Source organism: Salarias fasciatus (genome assembly GCF_902148845.1).
Source record: "Salarias fasciatus chromosome 23 unlocalized genomic scaffold, fSalaFa1.1 super_scaffold_20, whole genome shotgun sequence".
NCBI classification, from domain to species: Eukaryota; Metazoa; Chordata; class Actinopteri; order Blenniiformes; family Blenniidae; genus Salarias; species Salarias fasciatus.
In genome coordinates this window covers 16,052,211-16,077,125 of record NW_021941230.1, presented here as the reverse complement: position 1 = coordinate 16,077,125, position 24,915 = coordinate 16,052,211, and the positions used below count along the sequence as shown (strand labels likewise).

Genomic DNA, 24,915 nt, shown 5'->3' with positions numbered 1-24,915 from the left:
GTCGCCAAGCAAATCTGTGACTGTCAACTGATGATGGCACTTCCTGACACTTGGGATTTTGTTTGAATCCACAGATTAAACACTTACTTCAAGTTTCTCATCGTGAGAGATCCGTTCGAGCGCCTCATTTCTGCCTTCAAGGACAAGTTTGGGCAGAACCCCCGTGACGAGCCGTGGTACAAACGAGACATCGCTCCGGTCATCATCCGGAAATACCGCAAGAGCCACCAGGACGGCGAGGTCACCGCCTCCGGCCTGCACTTCGAGGACTTTGTGCGTTACCTGGGCGACGTGGCGCTCCGCCGTCGCCGCATGGATCAACAGTTCGGCGCTCCCATCATCCACTGGGTGACGTACACAGAGCTGTGCGCGCCGTGCGAAATCCAGTACAGCGTGGTGGGGCACCACGAGACGCTGGAGAAAGATGCGCCCTACATCCTCCATGCGGCGGGCGTGGAGGGCCTGGTGTCCTACCCCAGCTTTCCTCCAGACATCACGCGCTACAACAGGACCAAGGTGGAGCAATACTTCTCAGGCATCAGCAAGCAGGACATCAGGCGTCTGTTCGCACGCTACCAGAGCGACTTCCACCTGTTTGGTTACCCCCGGCCAGACTTTCTACTCAACTAAAAACACTAACACTGACACAGAGACGTCTTTTCTACAGACGTCTCTCCTGCTTTGGTTTGCTGTGATGAAGATGAGTTTGTGTGCTGGGAGTGTGGAGCTTTGCTCCTCATGTAGCTGAAATAACTGACAGGTCAGTGTGTTGTGGACGGAGGACTGCATTGAAGCCAATTACCTCCAAAGATGGTGTGTGACATTTCACCGAGTGTTTGTCTTTTTTGGTCAGGGGTCGTTTCTCATTGTTCCAACTCTTCTGATTGACTGAGACCGCCCGGACACCTGCGCTCGACAAGGCGGCAGCTTTTAAAAAAACGGAAGTTTAAAAGCCTGATTACCCAATATAGCTGACGATTGCAGTGACCAATCGGATTTCAGGGTCCCGGCTCTGGCTCACAGAGTCAGTCATGTCACGAAACCGTGCCACAGCGGGGAGCGTGGTAACTACTGCCAACAAGGCGCCGCTCGCTGCCAGAGCCACCGTCCTGGCTCCACTGTGCTGTTGAGCAAACTTCTTCATGTCGTCTTCACTTTATACAGTAACTTCAAGGAAGCTGGGCTTATGTCTGTTTTAAAATAAAGTAATATAATAAATAACACTTTTTACTCTACATGGCCTCCAAAGTGTTTTCTTCACCTTGTGACATATTGTTTCATGTCTCATTTGGAAACAGTCTCGCGACAGAAGAAATGTCATGTCTGTGGCTGTGATTGCTGCAATAACACCGACCGTCCACAAGGGGGAGGGGATGACGAGGCATTGCTCTGTTGAGCAGGGTTGGGAGTAAACGGATTGCATGTAGCGGCGTTATGTAATGAGGATACAAAAATGTAACTGATCCGCTACAGTACTTAAACATGTCATTTCGTTGCAGGTATATTTGATAAAAAAAAAACAAAAAACGGATTACTGAGCAGGATTACTTCTGAAAATCCAACGGAATATACCAGAATTAAAACAGACATACCGCCGTAAACAGACATTGTGACACTTTACAGCACTTGGCAACGCTTTACGGCACAAGCCGCCACACCATAGATCTGTAAACAATAGACGCTGTAGATATATAAAGGATAGACGACTGCTGTGTTGGACCAGCCTCCCCTCATGGATTTTACCACCTGCTGCCAGGGCCGTCGCCATAAGGCAGGCAAACCAGGCAATTGCCTGGGGCCCCCTGCTGGTCTGGGGCCCCAAGACAACGACTGTTATGAATAAAATGCAACGACAAACCGTGTGAGCGCCCCTTGGCAGCCAAGGTGCAATGACACTGTTATCGTGAGTCGGGATCCCCCCTCAAGGGGGCCCCTCTCGGGAGTGGCTGACAGCACGCAGCAGCCAGCCGGTTTCATGAGCCCTGCAGCCGGCAAAATATGAAACAAATCCAAGGATGAAGCGAATTTATCTATCCGGCAGCCAGAAAAGAAAGAAGAGAAAAGAGGAGGAAGATAAAAAACAAACAAACAAACAAGATAACGGTAAGTGATAAATCACATTCATAGGGGGGCTTGGTGTAATAAGTTGCTGCAGGTAACTTTGTCCAATGTTTGTTCGCTACCTGTGTGACTGAACTGGTTACTGTTGATTGTTGTTATTACCTCCACCAAGGAGCTTATATAATCACGTCGGTTTGCTGGTTTATTGGTTTGTTGGTTTGTTAGCAACATTACGGAAAAAGTTATGGACGGATTGCAATGAAACTTTGTGGAAAGCTGGGTCTTGGGCTAACTTAGAATCCATTAAATTTTGGCGATGATCTGGATCACTGTCTGGATCCAGGGATTTTTTAAAGGATTCTTTATCATTGAGAAATAGGGCAGTCTTTGACATAGTTGGGCAGGCTCGCCGCACCGCTCCGATCACACCCCCGATCACAATGTTGTTTTATTATATATGGTGTTCTCATTGTTGGTGACTGATTTGACCTGTGGCGGAGGTCTGCGCTCTCTGAGTGCCAAATTCTAGTTGTTGTTATGATGGTGGTGCAAATGTTAGGCTGTTGAAGTTGTTTTTGTTGTAAAGTGTGAGTGAACTGAAACCGTAACCCTTTTTTTTTTTTTGGGGGGGGGGGGGGGGGGGGGCTCAATGTCTATCTTGCCTGGGGCCCCCAAATTCCTTGAAACGGCCCTGGCTGGACACAGCTGAGGGGTGTTTTCTGAGCCCCTGAAGCTTTGTTTTCTGTTGGCGTAGCGTGTTGTTTTCTAAATGTCCACTGTCTCCGTCTGTCCCAGTCAGAGGGAAACTCCATGTCCAAACACAAGTCTTCCTCCTCCTTCACTCCCTTCATCAACCCACGCCTCCTTCAGATCTCTCCATCCAGCGGCAGCTCCCTCAACAACATGGGTAAGTTACAGAGGTGGAAAAAGTACAAAAAAATTGTAATTGAGTAAAAGTATCTTTACTTTGCTTAAATCCTACTCAAAGTAAAAGTACCCATCTGAAAATTTACTTGAGTAAAAGTACAAAAGTACATCATTTAAAATGTAATTTGAGTAAAAGTTACTTAGTTACACGAAAACAAGAGGTCTTTTAAGTTTGGCCAAGGGTTTTTGAAGTTTTCCTCTCCAGAAGTTGTAGCTTCTTCGGACCCTTTCTCCTCCATGATCTCCAAATTGACTGCAACATCCACTGTACTGGAGGCTCAATACAGTGACTGTTTTTTCATTTGCAATCGCAGAGTGCGCGTCGGTTAGAACGCTCTTAAAAGAATACTCCGAAGATTTTGGACCCACGCCCTATCCCGATCATTTACAAAGTGAGATAAGCTCATAAATACCTTATTTGTGTCTGTGCGTCCAGTGCCTGGCTAACAGCTGTTAGCATCGTAGTTAGCTTAGCTCAACTACGGCAGGTGAAGAGGAAACAGAGCCAGACTGACAAAGTGGACAAAATACTCCTTCCAGTGGTCCTGGGAATGGCGCATTAGCACGCGAAGTAAATCCGAATGGTTATAAAACTTTTTAAAAGACGTGTTTTCTTTTCAATCCCTTAAAATAGCATTTTGATACACACAGACCCGCACAAGCATAGTGCGCTGCGGGAGGATATACCGGCGCACAGCGGCTGAGTCTATGCTTCTGCTGCTGTGCTCCGGTATATCCTTCCGCGGAGCACTGCGCATGCGCAGTTCTGTGTGTATCAAAACATTATTTTAACGGATTGAAAAAACACCCCACGTCTTTTAAAATGCTTTATAACCATTCGGATTTACTTCACGTGCTAATACGCCATTCCCTGGACCACTGGAAGGAGTATTTTGTCCACTTTCTCAGTCTGGCTCTCTTTCCTCTTCACCTGCAGTAGTTGAGCTACGCTAACTACGATGCTAACAGCTGTTAGCCAGGCACTGGACAAATGTACACAAAAAAGGTATCTCACTCTGTAAATGATCAGGATAGGGCGTGGGTCCAAAATCTTCGGAGTATTCCTTTAAGTTCCCCCAAGACTTACTCCAAAGAAAGACACTAAGAGGACATGTCCATTTATGGAGCTTTAATGATGCTCAACAAGCAGTATACAGGTGTATTGTGTGTTTTCTAAGAATAAACAGAAAGACAATAATCATTATCAGCTCACTACACTTATTCATATTTCCAGACTATATGTATGTATAGATAATTTCCATAAAAACAAACAAGGCCTGACACAGCATGAACACAATGACTACTTATAGAGATCAACCTGAACTAGCGGGAATTATCCTTTAATGTCGATGTTAGCTTCTATCAATATCATTGCTAACCCTATCATTGCTAATCATACATAGCTGCCATACAGTTAGCTTAAAGGTGCTGTAGGCAGGATTCCGCATCTCCATCTGGCGATTTGACCCATCTAAGATGGCAATTTGAAACCCAGCACAGCCAATCCTGCCCTGTTTTCTCTGACATTACGCCCTCACGCAAGTTAAGCCCCTCCCACAAGAACGTGCGACTAACGCCTCTCGACCAATCACAGTTAGAACCTCAGGGGCTCTTCTGATTGGTCAAAGATACCTGGAGCTGTCGAGATTCCTTTTCAGCTCAGAACAGAGACAGATGGAAACTCTGCGCCCTCGCGGCAGTGCAGTTATGCTACACTCCTCAAGGATTATCAATGGATACTCTAACATTTAATCCAAAGAAAACACAGAAAAATTAGCAATGACGAGCAAAATCCTGCCTACAGCACCTTTAAGCAATCTCGCCACAAACAAGAGGGATCCAACAAACAACATCCACTGCAACAGGACGACTTACATTCTCTGGACGCACACTAACACTGAGACAACCCACACCTGACAGCTCCGACCTGTCTTTGATGTCGGACTTCTCCATGTGCCTTTTACTCTCCGACACGGAGCGGTGCTCAGCAGCCGTGAGCAGTGCCAACACTGCCCCTTAGTGGCTGGCGGTGCAAATAACGTCTCCCGTCTTCAGAACAGCCACCTTTCCACGTGTCGATACAGATTATCAATGAGACGAGAGGAAGGGCGCGTGTTTTTTTCATTATCATAATTGTACTCAGTAATACGAGGGGGCTCAAATGTAGTGAAGTAAAATACTTGGGTCAAAATGTAATTGAGTAAAAGTAAAAATTGCATATTTCAAAAACTACTTAGAAAGTTACAAATTACTCATAAAAAGTACTCAATTACAGTAATGTGAGTAAATGTAATTCCTTACTTTCCACCCCTGGTAAGTTAAAAGTAGACGTTCGGAGGAGACCTTCTCCTCATTTTAGACCAAAACTAAGATCTTTAAGATTATTTGAAATATCTGTGGTGCTTCAGTGAGAACGAGCGTTTTGTTGACAAGTCGGGCTCAGACTGCAGCGTCATTTCCAAACTGAGAGCTGATTGGCTGCTGACAGTTCGGTGCCTCTTAAGCCGGGTTTCTCGGACCGCGCACACCTCACTGCAGACCCAGGGCAAATGTATGGAAAAAGAAAAAAAATCTTTCTTTAAGCGCTCCGTGTTCCGTGTGAGCGCCGCACTGCTCCGTCGCGCCGCACTGCTCGGCACTGCCCGGCATCCCTCGGTATCGCAGTGGTCAGTGAAAGTATATATTGTTGATTCTTTTTTGATGCACACACACACACTTACACACACACACACACACACACACACACTCTTACTTTCAGGAGCCTTTCAAGGAGCCTAGGGGGACTGTTCGAGCACATCTACACGCCTATTTTGACAACTGTGAATGAGAAACAGGAAAGACCCCATACCTTTTTCATGAAAGCTGAGAACACACCTCTGTAGGTTTAACATTCCGGATTCCTCTCAATGTTTCCATTTGACATGGACCAAGCAGCTTGAGAAGAGATGAGCTTCATTTCTCGGTTATTATGGAGGACTTATGCAGTTTTGATTTTTGGGTGAGGATAAACTCTTTATATTAATCTCACGGTGTTGTTTTATGTGAATTGTAGCAGAATATATTTCTGAATGTCACAGAACAAAGGGTCAAAATTTACCTTGGGGTCAGAGTTCTACTAACCTTTATTACCAGATAAAATATAAGAGAAAAAGAATAACTTTTTATTCTATTTCTAGCTTTACTACACTCAGAAGTGTTAAATTAGAAGCTCGCTGGGAAAATTAGGAGTTGAAAGATATTTGTAACCACCCAAAGCCGCAGTTCCCCCACACTGCCGCTGGGGGCGCTGCTCGCTCCACTCACGGGTCTGGATGTGAGTAATGGGGTAAATCATCTGCCAGAGATTCCGTTATGCCTCCATCCAGTCGTTTCTCCGCGGTTTGCGTTGCTGTAAAGTAGCTTCCCCTCATCCGGAAAGTAGGTACCAAGCAGGAAAGTCAAAAACAAGCAGAAGAAGTGGACGGTGGCTGAGAAACATTTTTAATAAAATCCCTGACAGTGCAAACACCGGAGAGGGGATATGACCGCAAATCGCTCAACAGCGAGTTGTTCAAAGAGCTCTGTGGCAGACTACCAGTGGACCACCCGGTCGGTGTTACGGATTAACTGGTTCCCATGTTAACGAGTGACGGATGTCTGTGTAAACACCTGCTGATAACAGCAGATGTTGAAATAAGACTCACAAAAGGCACAAAACGTATACATTTACTGTAACTGTAGATAGCCGATGTTCGCGAGAACGGCTCCAAGTTTCAGTGGGATTTTCAACATGTGTTGATCGAAAGTTAAAGGTGTAATATAGGATGTTCTATTTACTTTGAGTTCTGAGTGGATCATCAAAATAACTGGTGGGTCTGTTTGTCAATCATTCTGACGAGCTGCTTTCGTAAAGCCGTTGTACGTGCTCGCTACCAATAAGGTTCTCCCTTTTGCGCATGCGCATTCAGAGTGTTTATGTAGCCGGTGAGCTTCGGTTTCAGCCAGTTCTTACCGATGGCGAGTCTGACATAATGAACCTGTAACTGTTTTGGAAAATAAGCTTTATGAGCGAGACTGATTGCAGAAACTGTAAACAGAGCCGTGCACGCCCGGAGAAGATGAGCTCGCTCTCGCACGCTTCCATCACTGATGGGCGTTTCCTCGGGAGAAGCAGTAGAGCAGGTAGGATGGTCTGGCGCATGCGCGTTTTTCAAAAAGCGAGTAACAGACGTTTGCCTCCGTCTTTTCGAGAAAATCCTACATTACACCTCCAACGAGGAAACCAGTTCATTTGAAACATCGGCAGGCAGAGCGGTGCTCAACACCACCTCACCCAGCACACTCGCATACGATGATTAACGTGGATTGCGAATGCGTTTAATATGATTGTTTTCATTTGGATTGGAAAAAAACCCCACATGCAAGCAGGGCCATAGATAAGTGTATCTGTTTGGATTCTCAGAGGCGGGCTCCAATTGAAGCTAACTAGCTCATTCATTCTCCATGCATCCCTTGTTTTACCTGTGTTTCCAAATATGTGACTGTGTGTGTGACTGTGTGTGTCCAGTTGTGCTTCAGAAATGGCCGTCAGCTGATGCTCAAAGCGATGCGCCACCACTGGCTGCTCCTGAGGATCTGCCACTGGGCGCTGCTCATTCTGGTGTTTGTTGGGACATTGAGCTTCTTCAGACTTGTGGATGGTAAAAAGAAGTCTCTGCTTCCTGTTGTGGTCACTGCTGCCAGGTGGGAGAGATGGTTCGCTCACTGTGATGTGATGTGTGTGTGTTTGTTTCCCACAGACTATGGAGACAGAGGTGTGCAGAGCTGGACAGGGCCAAGACCCAAACCAGTTAAAGCTTCAGACCCGGTGATTATTCAGCATCACTCCTATCAATTTGATTAACAGCCTTTAAAGCTCATAAAGCTCAGCCCCTTCCACAATATTTTTCACCAACCGCCACTGGCGCTTACTTTTGTGTGTATTGCAGACAGAATGTTCATGGTCAATATACCCAAACCCTTCTTTGTTTGTGTGTTTGTTTTTTTAACTTTTAGATTTCCCAAAGAAAAAAAAAAAAGAAAACCGAACACGGGGCCAGAGAAAACAAAGCAAAAAACTTGTAACATGGATCAGGTTAATTCTGAGACATTTATAAATTAGAAAAATGTATTCTACCCTCTGGACCGCCAGGATGCCCTCCGGCTGGGAGTCCCTCCCCTCAGTCTGTCTGTTTGTCTCATCTTCTTCAATCCAACACATTGGAGATTGTCTTAAAATGTGGCATAAGCAGGAGTATGACAGGGCTTGTTGGCTGCCTCTCAAATGAAGGCAGTTTTGTTTGATCTGAGTCTCGTCTCCAAGACAGAAGTTGGGCTTCTATTTCTTTGAAAGCAGCTTTCAGTGCTGAGGGCCACCAGCACAGTGTCCCCAAGACACATAAAGACTCTATCATCGGCAATAAAAATTTGCGATTTCAATGTGGAAATATTTTTCCAACTAACTGATGCAAATAATAAACAAGGGACCGAGAACAGAGCCCTGAGGCACTCCCTTCTGGTGCAGAATATCAACTTTTATTATCATTCTGAGACAGTGAAGCACTGTGAGCTTGCATGGATTGATCAGAAGATGATCATTTGATAAGTGTTTACAGCTTAACTTCCACTGAAAAGAAGGCTCATGTGTTTCAGCCAACACTCCCGCCCTTGGACCCCGAGTGGCATTCGGTCAATGAGAAGCGAATCGAGCTGCTCACCTCCATGTGCAGGAACAGCAGCATCAATAATCTGACTCACGTCTCAATCAGCAAGTTCGTCCTGGACCGCATCTTCGTGTGTGACAAGCACAAGATCCTCTTCTGCCAGACGCCCAAGGTGGGAAACACTCAGTGGAAGAAAGTCCTCATTGTGCTCAACGGTGAGTCCAGCTTATGTCGCTGTTCGAGCCACACGGACTGTGTGGGATTTCCTCTTGTCCGTCGTTTGACACGGTGTTGCTGTTGGATTTCTTTTGTTTGCAGGGAAGTTTCCCACTGTGGACGACGTCCCTGAGAAACTGGTTCATGATCATTCCGGAAACGGCCTGCATCGCCTCTCCTCACTCACCCCGCAGGAAATAAGTCACAGGTTAGCTCACGTGACGACTCACAGGAAGCGCACTTTATTTCCGTGTCGGAGTTTGGAATTGTGTGACATAGGGCTGCGCGGTGTACACGGTATGACAGAAACAATATAAATTGGGCCATGCAAACAGCACACCGAGCGGCATGAAGTGCAAATGCAGGTGAATTACACAACTCCAAAACCCATTCAGAAACACTTACATGGCAGGTTTTACACCGCAACATTTATACTGTGATATATATCGTTACCGTGAAGAGATTTAATTTATACCGTGATATGAATTTTCGGTCATCCTGCCCAGCCCTGGTTTGACACCAGCAACAAAAATGACGGTATCTCAGAGATGTGGAGAGCTGAGTGACCTCTGCAGGCTGGAAATGGCTTTGAGCCAAGTCGGCTGAAACTCGCAGGCAGGGCCAGGTCTACGCAGGGGCAAGAGGGGGCCTGGCCCCCTCAAATAAATGTTGTGCCCCCTCAAACTAAATCCCCCAAAATATATTAGCACGAGCACGCACCGCACCATCCTTCCCACTGAGCGCACATTTGTGCCCCCCCCCATACACTTGATCTGCCCCCCCTGAGACGAATGTCTCTTGACTGCTCTCAAGTCTCAGGCAATGAGCGTGACAGACATGCATTTCGGTCTTTTGTCACGCACTCACGCCACACATTGTATTTCTCACGCTGAAAAAGAAAATACCGGAAAATGTGTTTGGTGCGCCGCTGCTTTGAAACCAGGCGGAATCAAACACGCCTGCAAGCCTGTCACTTACCTGTCAATGAAAAAAGGAAAGGGGCGGGCTAAAATAGCGCAACAACCATTTTAAAAAAGCATTGTTGTCACGTGAGTCTGCTAGAAAGTGAGCAGCAGAGACTGATGGGATGAGCCCCTCAAATTACAATACAAACTAGAATTTGGCACTCAGAGAGCGCAGACCTCCACCTCAAATCAGTCACAGCAACAATAAGAAAACCATATATAATAAAAAACATTTTATTTCTCCCCAACACGAACCATGTATGCGAGAAAGCTGTTTGTTGCATGTTCATATCTCAGTGTGTTGCCTCACAGTGACTGACACTCCGGAATCCCCCTATTTTTGTCTGTTTTGGATCCTGGTATCCGGAATACTTCCGTGATCTGGATCAGCAGCTGATATCTCTTAGAGTCACTGAAGAACTTACACTGTAATGTTTTTGCTCAGCCTCCTTGTCGTTTATTGTTGAGTTATGCCAACTATGTGAAACACTGCCCGATCTCTCAATGATAAAGAATCCTTTAAAAAATTCCTGGATCCAGACAGTGATCCGGATCATCACCAAAATTTAATGGATTCTAAGTTGCCCAAGACCCACTTTTCTACAAAACTTTCATTGCAATCTGTCCATCATGTTTTCCATAATGTTGCTAACAAACCAACCAACCAAGCGACCAAACAACCAACAAACCGACGTGATTACATAACCTCCTTGGCAGAGGCAATAAAAAGGTCACTCTAATGCTTTGGGCGACTTCGCTTTGGGCCGACTTGACTGTATCCCCTGGAAATGACCTTTGAAGACAAGCTTTCTAAAGTGTTGAAAGATTAAAGTGTTGTTATTTTTCTTGTTTTTTTTAAAATATGGTTTTCATGACACTTGGGATTTTGTTTGAATCCACAGATTAAACACTTACTTCAAGTTTCTCATTGTGAGAGATCCGTTTGAGCGCCTCATTTCTGCCTTCAAGGACAAGTTTGAGCAGAACCCCCGTGACGAGCCGTGGTACAACGAAGACATCGCTCCAATGATCATCGGGACATACCGCAAGAGCTACTGGGACGGCGTGCTCACCCCCTCCGAACTGCACTTTGAGGAATTTGTGCATTACCTGGTCGACGTGGGGGTCCGCCGCCGGATCCTGGATCAACTGTTCACCAATCGAATCATCCACTGGATGACGTACACAGAGCTGTGCGCGCCGTGCGAAATCCAGTACAGCGCGGTGGGGCACCACGAGACGCTGGAGAAAGATGCGCCCTACATCCTCCATGCGGCGGGCGTGGAGGGCCTGGTGTCCTACCCCGGCTTTCCTCCAGACATCACGCGCTACAACAGGACCAAGGTGGAGCAGTACTTCTCAGGCATCAGCAAGCAGGACATCAGGCGTCTGTTCGCACGCTACCAGAGCGACTTCCACCTGTTTGGTTACCCCCGGCCAGACTTTCTACTCAACTAAAAACACTGATACTGACACAGAGACGTCTTTTCTACAGATAACTACAGTAACTTCAAATGTCTGTTTATTTTTTCCCATTTACTTTTTATTGTTGTTTTAGGATTTTATGTCTGTTTTAAAATTAAATTATATTGTGGTGTTTGTGGGGAGGGAGTTACCTCACACCTCACATTAGAAGGGGCGGGGTTGGTGACGTAGGGGGGTGTGTTGCACTGTCGGTGGGGATAAATAGGCGGAAGTGTTCTGTCAGTGGAGGCTTCTTGGATGACAGCTGTCACTGTCGGTGCAAAGAATAAATCACGCTCAATCCGAGTCCAGCGTCCGTCTCCTCCTTCCGCAACCTCCACATTGGTGACCCTGAACGTTTCGGCAGCATGTCTGTGGAGTCGGGTGACGGTGCGGGAGCGCAGGCTGCTCCCGCTGTGTTCGCCGCGGCGATCAAGCTGCCGGAGTTTTGGCAGCGCGATCCGGAGCCGTGGTTTCAACACATCGAGGCCCAGTTCCAGCTGAGAGGCATCACGGCTGACGAGACGCGATACTACTATGCGGTAGCGGCTCTGGATTCGTCCACCACCCGTCGTGTGATGGGGTTCCTGCGGGATCCGCCGGCCCGGGGCAAGTACGCCGCCCTGAAAGCGCAGCTCCTTCATTTGTTTCAACTATCGGACGCGGAGCGGGCGGACAGGCTTTTCTGCCTTAATGGCTTGGGAGACGGCAAGCCGTCAGAACTGATGGAAAGCATGTTGGCGCTGCTGGGATCCGGTGACGTGTCGTTCCTGTTCATCCACCTGTTCCTGCATCAGCTCCCATTCCCATTCCGGAGGACAAAATGCTGTTTTTTTCACCGGCGATTCGGCTCCCGGGCGAGGCGCTGCGCTCCGGACATTTGGCACCAGGTTTGTGACTGTGTGTTTTGACGGGCGGCGGTACGGCTGGGATTTTGTGATGGCTGATGTTGCTGTTCCAATCCTTGGGGCTGACTTCCTGTGTGCGCATGGATTGTTAGTTGACATTATAAACCACCACTTGATGGATGCGCTCTCCTTCTCCTCCTATTCATGCGCTTTGGGGAGGGGTGGATTGCTGTCCCTCGCTACTCGTTTACCTGCTGGTGATGTGTACCAGCAGCTCCTGGCCGAGTTTCCGGATCTCACAGTCCCCACCTTCTCAGCCTCCCTTGTCAAGCACGGAGTGGAACATTATATCCCCACAGTCGGGCCGCCGGTTTATCGCCAGAGAGGAGTTTGCCACTGTGGAGCGTCTGGGGGATTGTGCGGCGCTCTGACAGTCCGTGGGCCTCACCCCTGCACATGGTACCGAAATGGGATGGCAGCTGGAGGCCGTGTGGTGATTTTCGGCACCTGAATAACATCACCAAGCACGATCAGGACCCCATTCCGCACATCCAGGATTTCTCGGTCTACCTGGTGGGGAAGGTTATCTTTTTCAAGGTGGATTTAGTGAGGGGCTACCACCAGGTTCCAGTCCACCCCAAGGACGTGCCCAAGACCTCCACAACACAGTATTTACAGTGCTAAGCAACAGGCAGGGGTCTTGGGTAGTGCAGTATTGTGTTTTACGTTTTAACAGTGGATCCTGAGACCCTGTTGACGGACAATTCTTCAGGTCTGGGGGAAGAAACTGTTTCTGTGTCTCCTGGACCGCCTACCGGACAGAAGCAGTTTGAGGAGTGTGTGTGCGGGGTGTGAGGGCTCTGCAGAGATGTTGTCTGCCTGCTTCCTGGCCCTGGACAGGTCCAGGTCTTGAATGGAGGGCAGGTCCTATACATACATACATACACATACTATGTACATACCGGAACACCTGGATGTGATCAATTCAAACTCGTCCAGCAGGTTTGGTCAATCACTTTTGACACGCTTATTTTGACACTTTTCAACCTCATCCTGTGACATTCCATTGCCTTGCTGTGATGGGGAGTGCTGCCATTCAGGAGTGTTAACTTAAATACAGCACATGTGGCTGCTAAAGCTAATACTAACGCTAACAGTCGGAAATCAAAATCAACGACAGTCATCGAAAAGTTTATCCAAAAGAAGAACCGTTGTGCACCTTTATTTTAAAGTTTGGTGAGTCAGCTTTGGTGAGTGAAAGCATATCTTGTTTTTTTAAGATGCGCACGTGCACGCGCACACACAAACACGCACAGACACACACACACACAGACACACACAGACTTTGCCCCACCAAGTATTTTCACATAGAATTGCTACTGCTCAAAAGTCACTTTTGCTATTAGCTGCACCTTTCATCCCAATTGTGAATGACATCAAACAGGAAAGACCCCATACCTTTCTGACGAAAGCTGAGAACACACCTCTCCAGACTTAACATTTCGAATTCTCAATGTTTCCATTTGACATGGACCAAGCAGCTTGAGAAGAGATGAGCTTCATTTCTCTGTCATCATGGAGGACTTACACAGTTTTGATTTTTGGGTGAGGATAAACTCTTTGTATTAATCTCACGGCGTTCTTTTGTGCGAATTGTTGCAGAATATATCTCTAAACATCACAGAACAAAGGATAGATATTTACCTTGACATTTGACATCGACCAAGCAAGAAGACATGCGCTTCATTTCTCGGTCACCATGGAGGACTTACACAGTTTGGGTTCTTCGAGTGAGAATAAACTCTTTATATTAATCTCACAGTGTTTCATGTTCTTTGTAGCAGAATATATTTCTGAACATCACAGAACAAAGGGTAGATATTTACCTTGGGGGCAGAGTTCTACTAACCTTCATCACCAGATAAAATATAAGAGAAAAAAATTCCTTTTAATTCTATTTCTAGCTTTACTACACTCAGAAATGTTAAATTAGAAGCTCGCTGGGAAAATCAGGAGCTGAAAGATATTTGTAACCACCCAGACCCGCAGTTCCCCCACACTGCTGCTTCACTCACGGGTGTGGATGTGAGTAATGGGGTAAATCATCTGCCAGAGATTCCGTTATGCCTCCATCCAGTCATTTCTCCGCGGTTTGCGTTGCTGTAAAGTAGCTTCCCCTCATCCGGAAGGTGAGTGCGGCTGTTGAATTGACATTTGAACGTAGTTAAAATGGAAAAAGGAGCCATTTTTTCGGGTCTTCGTGGATAGTGGCTAGCTGGTTAGCTGCCCGAGCAGTTAGCGCAGCTTCAAAACAGTCCACCTCAACACGATTATTAGATAACTATCCGATTCTTGTTGATTTGAAAAAAGAAAGAAAAATTGTCAAAAGCTGCAGTGAGAATTCCACCTCTCCAGATGTCACTTAAGGCACGTTTACATGGGCTCCAAAATTCTCCGTATAATCGGATTATAAAGTGAAGCAGATTGTGAATGCGTCATGTAAACATGTCAGTGGATCCGCTTCACTCTTAGCGGATTATATTTCGGATCCGATTGTTTGAGGTCGTAATTCGCTCCTGCCTCATACAAACAAAGCCTCACAGCAGAGCAGATAAAAAGAGGATAATTCCTTCTGTGAACGAACAATGGAGAGGACAGATGGACACAGATCGCTCAACAGCGAGTTGTTCAAAGAGCTCTGTGGCAGACTACCAGCAGACCGCCGGTCTGGTGTTATGGATCAACTGGCTCCCATGTTAACGAGTGACGGATTTCTGTGTAAACATCTGCTGTTAAAATAAGACTCACAAAAGGCACAAAACTTATACATTTACTGTAACTGTAGAACGACTCCAAGTTTCAGTGGGGTTTTCAACATGTGCTGGTTGAAAGTTAACAAGGAAACCAGTTTATTCGAAACATCGGCGGGCAGAGCGGAGCCTCACAGCAGAGCGAGCAGAGCGGTGCTCAACACCGAGACGTGCCACTCGGCAGGGCGGTGCTCGAGCAGAGCTCCCTCTTTGAGCAGCGTATCATGGAGATGTTTGAACAATATTCGAGCAGATAGGCTCTGAGGACTGCTGGCTGCAAAACTGTAGATCACAACCTGAACATCTCCTGAGAGACTTTTTGCGCATGTCTCAGATATGTCCTTCATTTAGGAGGACATCATATTATCCGCCTCACCCAGAGACCCGATGATTGAATGTGGATTGCAAATGCGTTCAAGATGATTGTTTTCAATTGGATTGAAAAAAACCCCCCCCCACATTTAAACAGGGCCGTAGATAAGTGTGGCTATTTTGACTCTGAGAGGGGAGCTCTAATTGAAGCTAACTAGCTCATTCATTCTCCATGCATCCCTTGTTTTACCTGTGTTTGCAAATATGTGACTGTGTGTGTCCAGTTGTGCTTCAGAAATGGCCGTCAGCTGATGCTCAAAGCAATGCGCCACCCCTGGCTGCTCCTGAGGATCTGCCACTGGGCGCTGCTCATTCTGGTGTTTGTTGAGACATTGATCTTCTTCAGACTTGTGAACGGTAAAAAGAAGTATCTGCTTCCTGTTGTTGTCACTGCCAGGTGGGAGAGATGGTCCCCTCACTGTGATGTGATGTGTGTGTGTGTTTCCCACAGACTATGGAGGCAGAGGTGTGCAGAGATGGACGGGGCCAGGATTCAAACCAGTTAAAGCTGCTGCTGTACAAATCCCAGAAAACCAGCACCCCAAACCTCCAGACTCGGTGATTATTCAGCATCACTCCTTTCTATTTGATTAACAGCCTTTAAAGCGACACTCAGGAACTTTTCAACCTTAATAAAACATTTTAATATCTTTTGTGATGATGATACATCGACTTACAACTAGTTGTTTAGCGACCATTAGATTCATGACCTCGTCGCTATCCATCCTTCACACAGCCACTGGAAACAAATGTAGGCGAGTTCAGTCCGACAGCACGCCACCGGGAGCAGCATTTTACAACGCCACGCGCTAGGCCTCATGGGAACTGTAGTATTCCTTCAGGCAAAACACTACCGCTTTTGTCCACTGGCGCCGCCAAAATCAACGAAAACTGAAAGTTCCTTAGTGTAGCTTTAAAGCTTATAAAGCACAGCCACTTCCACAATGTTTTTCACCAACTGCCACTGGAGTTTACTTTTGTGTGTATTACAGACAGGATGTTCATGGTCAATAGTACCCTTGTTTGTTTGTCTGGGTTTTTTTTTTTTTTAACTTTCAGATTTCCTAAACAAAAAAGAAAAGAAAAGAGAACATGGGGGCAGAGAAAAGTAAACAAAAAACTTGGAACATGGATGAGACAAATCCTGAGGCATTTACAGTTTAGAAAAATGTATTATACCCCCTAAAATCAAGAGAGCATTGTGACCCCCTGGATGCCCTCCGGCTGGGAGTCCCTCCCCTCAGTCTGTCTGTTTGTCCCATCTTCTTCAATCCAACATATTGGAGATGATCTTAAAATGTGGCATAAGCAGGAGTATGACAGGGCTTGTTGACTGCCTCTCAAATGAAGGCAGTTTTGTTTGATCTGCGTTTTGTCTCCGAGACAGAAGTTGGGCTTCTATTTCTTTGAAAGCAGCTTTCAGTGCTGAGGGTCACCAGCACAGTGTCCCCAAAACACATAAAGACTATCATCGGCTTAAAAATTGACAATTTCAAAGTGGAAATATTTTTCCAACTAACTGATGCAAATAATTAACAAGGGACCTAGAACAGAGCCCTGAGGCACTCCCTTCTGGTGCAGGATATCAACTTTTATTATCATTTTGAGACAGTGAAGCACTGTGAGCTTGCATGGATTGATCAGAAGATGTGATTTGATAAGTGTTTACAGCTTAACTTCCACTGAAAAGAAGGCTCATGTGTTTTAGCCATCACTCCCGCCCTTGGACCCCGAGTGGCATTCGGTCAATAAGAAGCGAATCGAGCTGCTCACCTCCATGTGCAGGAACAGCAGCATCGGCCATTTGTCTCACATCTCAGTCAGCAAGTTCGTCCTGGACCGCATTTTCGTGTCTGACAAGCACAAGATCCTCTTCTGCCAGACACCCAAGGTGGGAAACACTCAGTGGAAGAAAGTCCTCATTGTGCTCAATGGTGAGTCCAGCTTATTGTCGCTGTTCGAGCCACACGGGCTGTGTGGGATTTCCTCTTGTCCGTCGTTTGACACGGTGTTGCTGTTGGATTTCTTTTGTTTGCAGGACAGTTTCCCACTGTGGACGACGTCCCAGAGGGACTTGTTCATGATCATGACAGAAACGGCCTGCATCGCCTCTCCTCACTCACCCCGCAGGAAATAAGTCACAGGTTCCAATCCAATCCACTTTATTTATAAAGACAAAAGTCTCCAAAGTGCTGCACAAGAACAACAAAATAAAAACAAATACAAACAACAAAACCATAAAATGAATAAAACATAAAATAAAAACTTGAAATAAAATAATAAATAAGATAAAAAGACACAGAGGACCACACAACTCCTGCAGCGTTAAAAGCCAAACAATAAAAGTGGGCCTTAAAGGTTGTATAGAGGATTTTCCATGGAGAGAGAAATCCAGTGACAGTTAGTCCTTTTTGAAATGCTGCGCATGTGTGACCCACACCCACTCCTCCCCTGCTCTCTAGGGAGGAACGCCTCCTTCTTACGCAGAATGTAGCATGTAGCAACTTAGCATCATAGCGCTAACACATAGCTACCAACGTGTCCTTTTGAACAACACAAAACACAGCGAATATGAGTAAAATCCTGCACTTGTGCCAAATCCTGTCCCTGCTCTCTGTGGATCAGAGGAGGACGGGGAGGTTTGTGTGGAGCTGCAGGACTGGAGCAGACACTCGGAGCTCACAGCTGATCTGTGTGGCTGCAGCCTGCAGGCGTAAACAACCCCCCCCTCCTCCTCTCACTCTCCGGACTTTTTCATACAGTCTTGTTTTAACATTAAAACATACATTTTCCCCAAATGACAGCACGTTGCAGCTATGTTTAAGAAAAATTGTCTCAACTCTACAGGTGAAAAGGTGTTAATCGCGGCAGCAGAGCCTAGCATGAGTGGAGCGGGGTGGAGCGCGTGGGGGAGGGGGGTACGAAAAGTGCGAAGGAGCATGACAGTTACGCTACAAATGTAGAGAGGTTGATTGACACGTTAGAAAACCAGTAGATAACGAGGCTACCTCCTTATTGATTGGCAAAAGTAATGTTGATTTTACAACCTCCAGAGTTGGTTGATTTTTATTTTCTTTTTTTTTTGATCACGATAAAAACAAGGCTGCTACAGCTTAGTAACGCCACTTTTTAGCTTTAATTCATTTTTGTTCCTAATAAAGATCTTCTATATAACCTTTAAGACGAGACTTAAAACACTCCACAGTGGGGGCCTTTCGGACGTGGAGGGGCAAAGCATTCCAAAGTTTCGGACCAACCACAGCAAAGGCCCTGTCCCCTCTAGTTTTAAGTCTCGTCTTAGGCACCATGAGCTGGGACTGGCCCTCGGACTTCAGAGCGCGTGCTGGAGTGTAAATATGGAGGCAGTTGGTGATGTATTGAGGGGCCAGTCCATTCAAAGCTTTAAAAACAAACAAAAGGATCTTAAAATCAATCCTAAAATGAACAGGGAGCTGGTGCAAAGAAGACAAAATTGGGGTAATATGTTCGCGCTTTCTGGCCCCTGTTAAAAGTTGTGCCGCAGAGTTCTGGACTAACTGCAACCGCGACAGTGCGTTTTTGCCTATACCGGTGTAAAGCGCGTTGCAGTAGTCCAGACGAGAAGAAATAAATGCATGGGCGACCTGTTCAAAGAGATTAAAAGCCAAAAAAGGTTTTACCTTAGATAAAAGACGAAGGTGATAAAAGCTCGATTTTAAAACCGCATTGACCTGTTTATCAAGTTTAAAATAGCTGTCAATGGTGACGCCCAGGCTGGTGAGTCTGGGACACAAATGATTTTGGAGAGGTCCCAAGTCAATGAGGGAAGTGCCAAATAAAATGATCTCAGTTTTTCCCTCATTCAGTTTTAAAACATTTTGGGCTAACCAAGACTTGACGTCACCAAGACAGACGTGGAGGGGTGTCAGGGGGCAGTGGCTGGTTTTGGTGATGGGCATATAAATTTGGCAGTCATCGGCGTTAAAATGGTAGGCCATGCCATGCTTTCTGAAGAGCTCCCTGAGTGGGAGGAGGTACAGGGCAAAAAGAATTGGGCCTAAAATAGAACCTTGGGGGACTCCACAGTGCAGAGGAGCAGAAGAAGAGCTGGAGTCCCCCAGCCTCACAGAGAAGGACCTCCCACTCAGGTAAGATTCAAACCACTTTAAAGCAGTCCCCCTGACACCCACACAGTTTTCCAAGCGAAATAAAAGAGTTGCATGGTCTACTGTGTCAAAAGCAGCAGTCAGGTCTAAAAGCACTAAAATGGCAGAGTTGCAAGCATCAGTTATTAAGAACAGATCATTAAAAACCTTGAGAAGTGCAGACTCTGTACAATGAAATGCTTTGTATCCCGACTGGAAAGGGTCTAAAGTGCCACTTGCATCTAAAAACGGTTGCAGTTGGGCAAGCACACATTTCTGCAATATCTTTGAAACCAGAGGGAGTTTGGAAATAGGACGGTAATTTGCTAAAACCAAAGGACCTAGGCCAGGCTTTTCAAGCAGAGGTTCAACAACAGCGCTCTTACAGGAGGTGGGGACAGTACCAGAAACCAAACTGCTGTTAACTGTCTCCCTAACAAAGGAGCCAATGGTGTCCGAGACCTCTTTATAAAAGCGAAGTGGTACAGGGTCTGTAGGACTGGAAGAGGCTTGAAGTTTGTTTACTATCCCTGAAAGATATATTAAACATGACAGGACAGTGGTCAGAAAACACGGCATCTTCAACATGAATATTGTCCACCGAGAAACCACATGACAACACAATGTCCAAAGTGTGTCCATGTACCTGTGTCGGGCCAGTGACATGTTAGTGACAGGTTAGCTCACGTAATGTCTCGCAGGAAGTGCACTTCATTTCAGTGTCGGAGTTTGGAATGGTGTGACATAGGGCTGCGCGGTGTACACGGTATGACGGTAGAAACGATATAGGCCACGCAAACAGCACACTTAGTGGCATGAAGTGCAAATGCAGGTGAATTGAACAACTACAAAACCCATTCAGAAACACGTACGTCACATGTTTTACACCATAACATTTATACTGCAATATATATCGTTACCATGAATAGATTTAATTTATATTGTGATATGAATTTTAGGTCATACCGCTCAGCCCTAGTGTGACACCAGCAACAAAAAGAGCAAATATGATGGTATCTCAGAGATGTGGAGAACTGAGCGACCTCTGCAGGCTGGAAATGGCTTACAGCGAGGTCGGCTCAGAGTCCTTTCTATTGTCATTGCACAGTGTACAATGAAATTTCAAGCAGCATCCATGTACAAGACAGTAGTAAAAATATTAAATATCTAACAGTAGTGCAAATTTAAAAGAAGAATATAAATAGAAAAATAATTATGTATAGAAAAGAAACTTGCAGCATTTGCAGTTATTGCACATTTTCTTGAGTGTGTGTGTGTGTGTGTGTGTGTGTGTGTGTGTGTGTGTGTGTGTGTGTGTGTGTGTGTGTGTGTGTCAGTGACCCTTTAAGCCCAGTGCAGTGATGGCTTGTGGAAAGAAGCTGTTTCTTACCCCGGGATTACACTGCACGCGCGTCCGGTCCGTCTCCGCTCTGCTCCGTTTTCTGACGCGCCTCAACTCGCACTGGATCCGTCTGTGGTCCGGCGCCACCTTGCAGCGGGTCAACAGGGCATCCGATGATCTTTTCAGCTGTCCTGACCACTCTTTGTAGTCTCTGCCTGTCTGCCTTGGTGCAGTGGGAGAACCACACGGTGATGCAGTAGGTTAAGATGCTCTCGATGGTGGAGCGGTAGAAGGTCACCAGCAGCTTCTCACAGATGTTACTTTTCCTGAGTACTCTCAGGAAGTGCAGATGCTGCTGTGCCTTTTTGAAGATAACCGAGGTGTTTGCAGACCAGGAGAGAGGTTGTCGGTGATCACGGTGCCCAGGAAGGTGAGGGTGTGGACCCTCTCCACTGGATCCCCATGTATGAAGAGGGGAGATGGATCAGACCTGATTTTCCTAAAATCCAGGATGACTTCTTTGGTCTTTGTGGCGTTCAGAGACAGGTTGTTTGCAGAGCACCACTCAGCCAGTTTCAGGACTTCATCCCTGTAGGCAGACTCATCGCCCCCGGTGATGAGTCCCACCACCGTTGTATCATCCGCAAACTTAACGATGGTTTTGCTGCAGTGGGCGGGTCTGCAGTCCGTGGTGTAGAGGGTGTAGAGCAGTGGACTCAGCACACACCCTTGTGGGGAGCCTGTGCTCAGTGACCGGGTGGGGGACTGGTGGGGCCCCAGTTTAACCGTCTGGGGTCGGTTTGTCTGGAAGTCTTTGATCCGGGTGCAGGTGAGTGGAGGGAGTCCCAGATCGGTCAGTTTCCTGACCAGGATGTCAGGGATGATGGTGTTACAGGCTGAGCTGAAGTCAACGAAGAGCATCCTGACGTAGCTCTCCCGATCTTCTAAGTGGCTCAGCACAGTGTGCAGTGTGATGGCTATGGTGTCTCTGTTGACCTGTTTGCTCTGTAAACGAACTGGTCGGGGTCAAAAGAGGAAGGGAGGCAGGTCATGATGTGGTTGAGAACCAGCTGTTCCAGGCACTTGGTGATGATGGGTGTGAATGCCACTGGGCGGTAGTCCTTGTGGCTGATGGGGGCAGACTTCTTTGGCACTGGGATGTAGGTGGCAGATTTCAGGCAAGCTGGGATGGTGGACTGTGTCAGGGAGAGGTTGAAGATTTTGGTGAAGACCTGCGAGAGTTGTGCGGCGCAGGCCTTGAGCACCTTCCCCGGTACACCATCGGGTCCAGAAGCTTTCCTGTGGTCATCTTTTTCAGCATCCTTTCCACCTCATGTGCCTGCACAGTCAGTGGTTGGGAGCTGGAAGTTGGATGTGGCTGGGGGGATGTGGCGGCAGACTTTTGGGCAGGGGTCTCAAAGCGCGCAAAGAAGGTGTTTAGCTCCTCTGCTAATGCGGTGCTCGAGACCATTCCTGAATTTGTATGACCCTTAAAGTTTGTGATCTGCTGAATTCCCTGCCACACCAGCCGAGAGTTGTTGTCAGAGAGGTGGCTTTCAATCCTCTGTCTGTGCTCTGCTTTCGCTTCCTGATTCCTCTCTTCAGGTCAGCTCTGGCAGCACTGTTCAGTTCCTTGTTTCCAGACCTGAAGGCGGTGTTGCGGTCTTTGAGGAGTGTCTTGACCTGGCCGTTCATCCAGGGCTTCTGATTAGGGAACACTCGAATGCGTTTTTCCACTGTTACATTCCCCATACAGAACTCGATGTAGGATGGTACAGCCTCTGTGTGTAGGGACAGGTCCTGATGTTCAGAGACACTCCATTCAGTGTGCTGGAAACAGTGCTGGAGTTGAGGAAGCGCATCTTCAGGCCAGGTTGTGATGGTCTTGGTCACTGGAGTTGTGCTTCTTCTTAGCGGTGTGTAAGCAGGGGCGAGGAGCAGAGAGAGATGGTCTGACTGGCCTAAGTGTGGCAGTTGTATGGCTCTGTATGCATGTTTAATGTTTGTGTAGACGTGGTCTAAAGTGTTTTTCCCCTCTGGTAGCACAGCTTACATGTTGATTGAATTTAGGCAGGACAGACTTCAGGTTTGCCTGGTTGAAGTCTCCTGTAACAATGTGTACGCCGTCGGGGTGAGTCTGCTGTAACGTATTTAATACTTCTGCTAATAGCGCGAGAGCTATGCTAGTGTTAGCATCAGGTGGTATGTAAGCAGCCGTGATTAGCACGGCTTTTAGCTCCCTGGGCAGAAAAAACGGACGGGCTTTAACAGAAATGAACTCTATGTCTGGTGAGCAATGTGTGTACATAATTTTGTTATTTGTAGACCAGTCGTTGTGTACGTAAATACGCAAGCCACCTCCTCTCCTCTTACCAGAATCACTGTTGTGGTCCCATCGGAGCATGGAGCGGCTTGCTACCTGCACTGTGGCGTCGGGGATCAGCGGGTGAAGCCAGGTTTCTGATATGATTGAAACACAGCAGTCTCTCACATACCGATTTCGTTCGATGAGTAGTTCTAGCTCGTCCATTTTGTGGATCAAGGATCGTGCGTTGGTCAGAAACATACCTGGGAGGGGAGGCTTGTTTGGGCTTCTCCTCAGTCTGGCTAGCAGGCCAGACCAGCAGCCTCGCTTCTGCTTCCTCTCTCTTTGCCGCCTTCACCGCCTGCCGGGGCCGCCAACAATCCACGGCGCACCGGGCGGTCTCCCTATGTCGTTTGGAATGATGTAGAAACGACTCAATTCTGCTTATATTGTCAGTTTTGAATTAAATCCATGTCCAGAAGCTCCTGGCGGCTGTAGATGAGTTTTGCGAATGAAAAGACCTACAAAACACGGAGCTGCGAGCTGCTGCGTCTGTGCGCACCGCCATCTTGCCATGATTGAAAGTTCTGGCTCCAAGCTAAGTCGGCCCCATGCAAACTCGCAGGGCTCTGAAGTCTCACGCAATGAGCGTGACAGTCACGCATTTCACTGTTCTGTCACGCACTCACGCCACACATTGTATTTCTCACGCTGGAAAAAAAAAAAAAAAAAAAGTAAATTTGTTCAGTGCGCCGCTGCTATGGAACCGGAGGAATCAAACACGCCTGCAAGCCTGTCGCTTACCTGTCAATCAAAAAAGGAAAGGGGCGGGCTAAAAGAGCGCAACAACCAATTTAAAAAAGCATTATCATCACGTGAGTCTGTGAGCAGCAGAGACTGATGGGATGAGCCCCTCAAATTACAATACAAATAAAAAGTTCACTCTAATTACTATGGGCCGGTTTAGCTTGAGGCCGACTTGACTGTATCCCCTGGAAATGACCTTTAAAGACAAATGTTGAGAGCTCAGTGCATGATGGGTGGAGTCATGTTCTTAAAACTGAAAGGAAATGACTTAATACTGAAACCGTAGCTTCATGTTGGGACTTCAGTGAAAAATAAAACAAGTAATTTGGAAATTATGACAAAGATGTCGGGCAGAAAGTCTGCTATTTTTCTTGTTTTTTTTAAAATATGGTTTTCATGACACTTGGGATTTTGTTTGAATCCACAGATTAAACACTTACTTCAAGTTTCTCATGGTGAGAGATCCGTTCGAGCGCCTCATTTCTGCCTTCAAGGACAAGTTTCAGCAGAACCCCCGTGACGAGCCGTGGTACAACGAAGACATCGCTCCATTGATCATCGCGATATACCGCAAGAGCCACTGGGACGGCGCGCTCACTCTCTCCGACCTGCACTTCGAGGAATTTGTGCGTTACCTGGTCGACGTGGGGGTCCGCCGCCAGATCCTGGATCAACTGTTCACCAATCGAATCATCCACTGGATGACGTACACAGAGCTGTGCGCGCCGTGCGAAATCCAGTACAGCGTGGTGGGGCACCACGAGACGCTGGAGAAAGATGCGCCCTACATCCTCCATGCGGCGGGCGTGGAGGGCCTGGTGTCCTACCCCAGCTTTCCTCCAGACATCACGCGCTACAACAGGACCAAGGTGGAGCAATACTTCTCAGGCATCAGCAAGCGGGACATCAGGCGTCTGTTCGCACGCTACCAGAGCGATTTCCACCTGTTTGGTTACCCCCGGCCAGACTTTCTACTCAACTAAAAACACTGAC

The 24,915-nt window shown here is 47.0% G+C and overlaps 3 protein-coding genes and 1 long non-coding RNA gene across 4 annotated transcripts in view; 3 read left to right on the top strand and 1 right to left on the bottom strand.

The window, feature by feature from the left end:
• LOC115383700 (carbohydrate sulfotransferase 10-like) overlaps positions 1 to 1,225 on the top strand; it is a 4,092-nt gene extending 2,867 nt beyond the window's left edge. Inside the window, exon 6 of the mRNA XM_030085881.1 lies at positions 75 to 1,225. Within this exon, the coding sequence (XP_029941741.1) occupies positions 75 to 630 (556 nt within the window). The 3' untranslated portion in view covers positions 631 to 1,225. The remainder of the gene's footprint in view (positions 1 to 74) is intronic.
• Positions 1 to 11,308, top strand: part of LOC115383704 (carbohydrate sulfotransferase 10-like) — a 14,105-nt gene extending 2,797 nt beyond the window's left edge. The window contains exons 2-6 of the mRNA XM_030085886.1: positions 7,541 to 7,667; positions 7,767 to 7,837; positions 8,620 to 8,884; positions 8,988 to 9,093; positions 10,753 to 11,308. Of these exons, the coding sequence (XP_029941746.1) occupies positions 7,562 to 7,667; positions 7,767 to 7,837; positions 8,620 to 8,884; positions 8,988 to 9,093; positions 10,753 to 11,308 (1,104 nt within the window). The 5' untranslated portion in view covers positions 7,541 to 7,561. The remainder of the gene's footprint in view (positions 1 to 7,540; positions 7,668 to 7,766; positions 7,838 to 8,619; positions 8,885 to 8,987; positions 9,094 to 10,752) is intronic.
• The window catches only part of LOC115383752 (uncharacterized), a 24,034-nt gene extending 7,214 nt beyond the window's left edge, over positions 1 to 16,820 (bottom strand). The window contains exons 1-2 of the long non-coding RNA XR_003930745.1: positions 16,811 to 16,820; positions 2,763 to 2,766 (exon numbers count right to left, since the gene is read on the bottom strand). This is a non-coding gene — a long non-coding RNA (uncharacterized LOC115383752). The remainder of the gene's footprint in view (positions 1 to 2,762; positions 2,767 to 16,810) is intronic.
• Positions 14,252 to 24,915, top strand: LOC115383706 (carbohydrate sulfotransferase 10-like). Its single transcript, XM_030085888.1, has 6 exons — positions 14,252 to 14,351; positions 15,575 to 15,701; positions 15,796 to 15,902; positions 17,053 to 17,278; positions 17,383 to 17,488; positions 24,350 to 24,915. Exons 2-6 carry the CDS (start codon positions 15,596 to 15,598, stop codon positions 24,903 to 24,905), a joined length of 1,101 nt encoding a protein of 366 aa, XP_029941748.1. The 5' UTR covers positions 14,252 to 14,351; positions 15,575 to 15,595; the 3' UTR covers positions 24,906 to 24,915.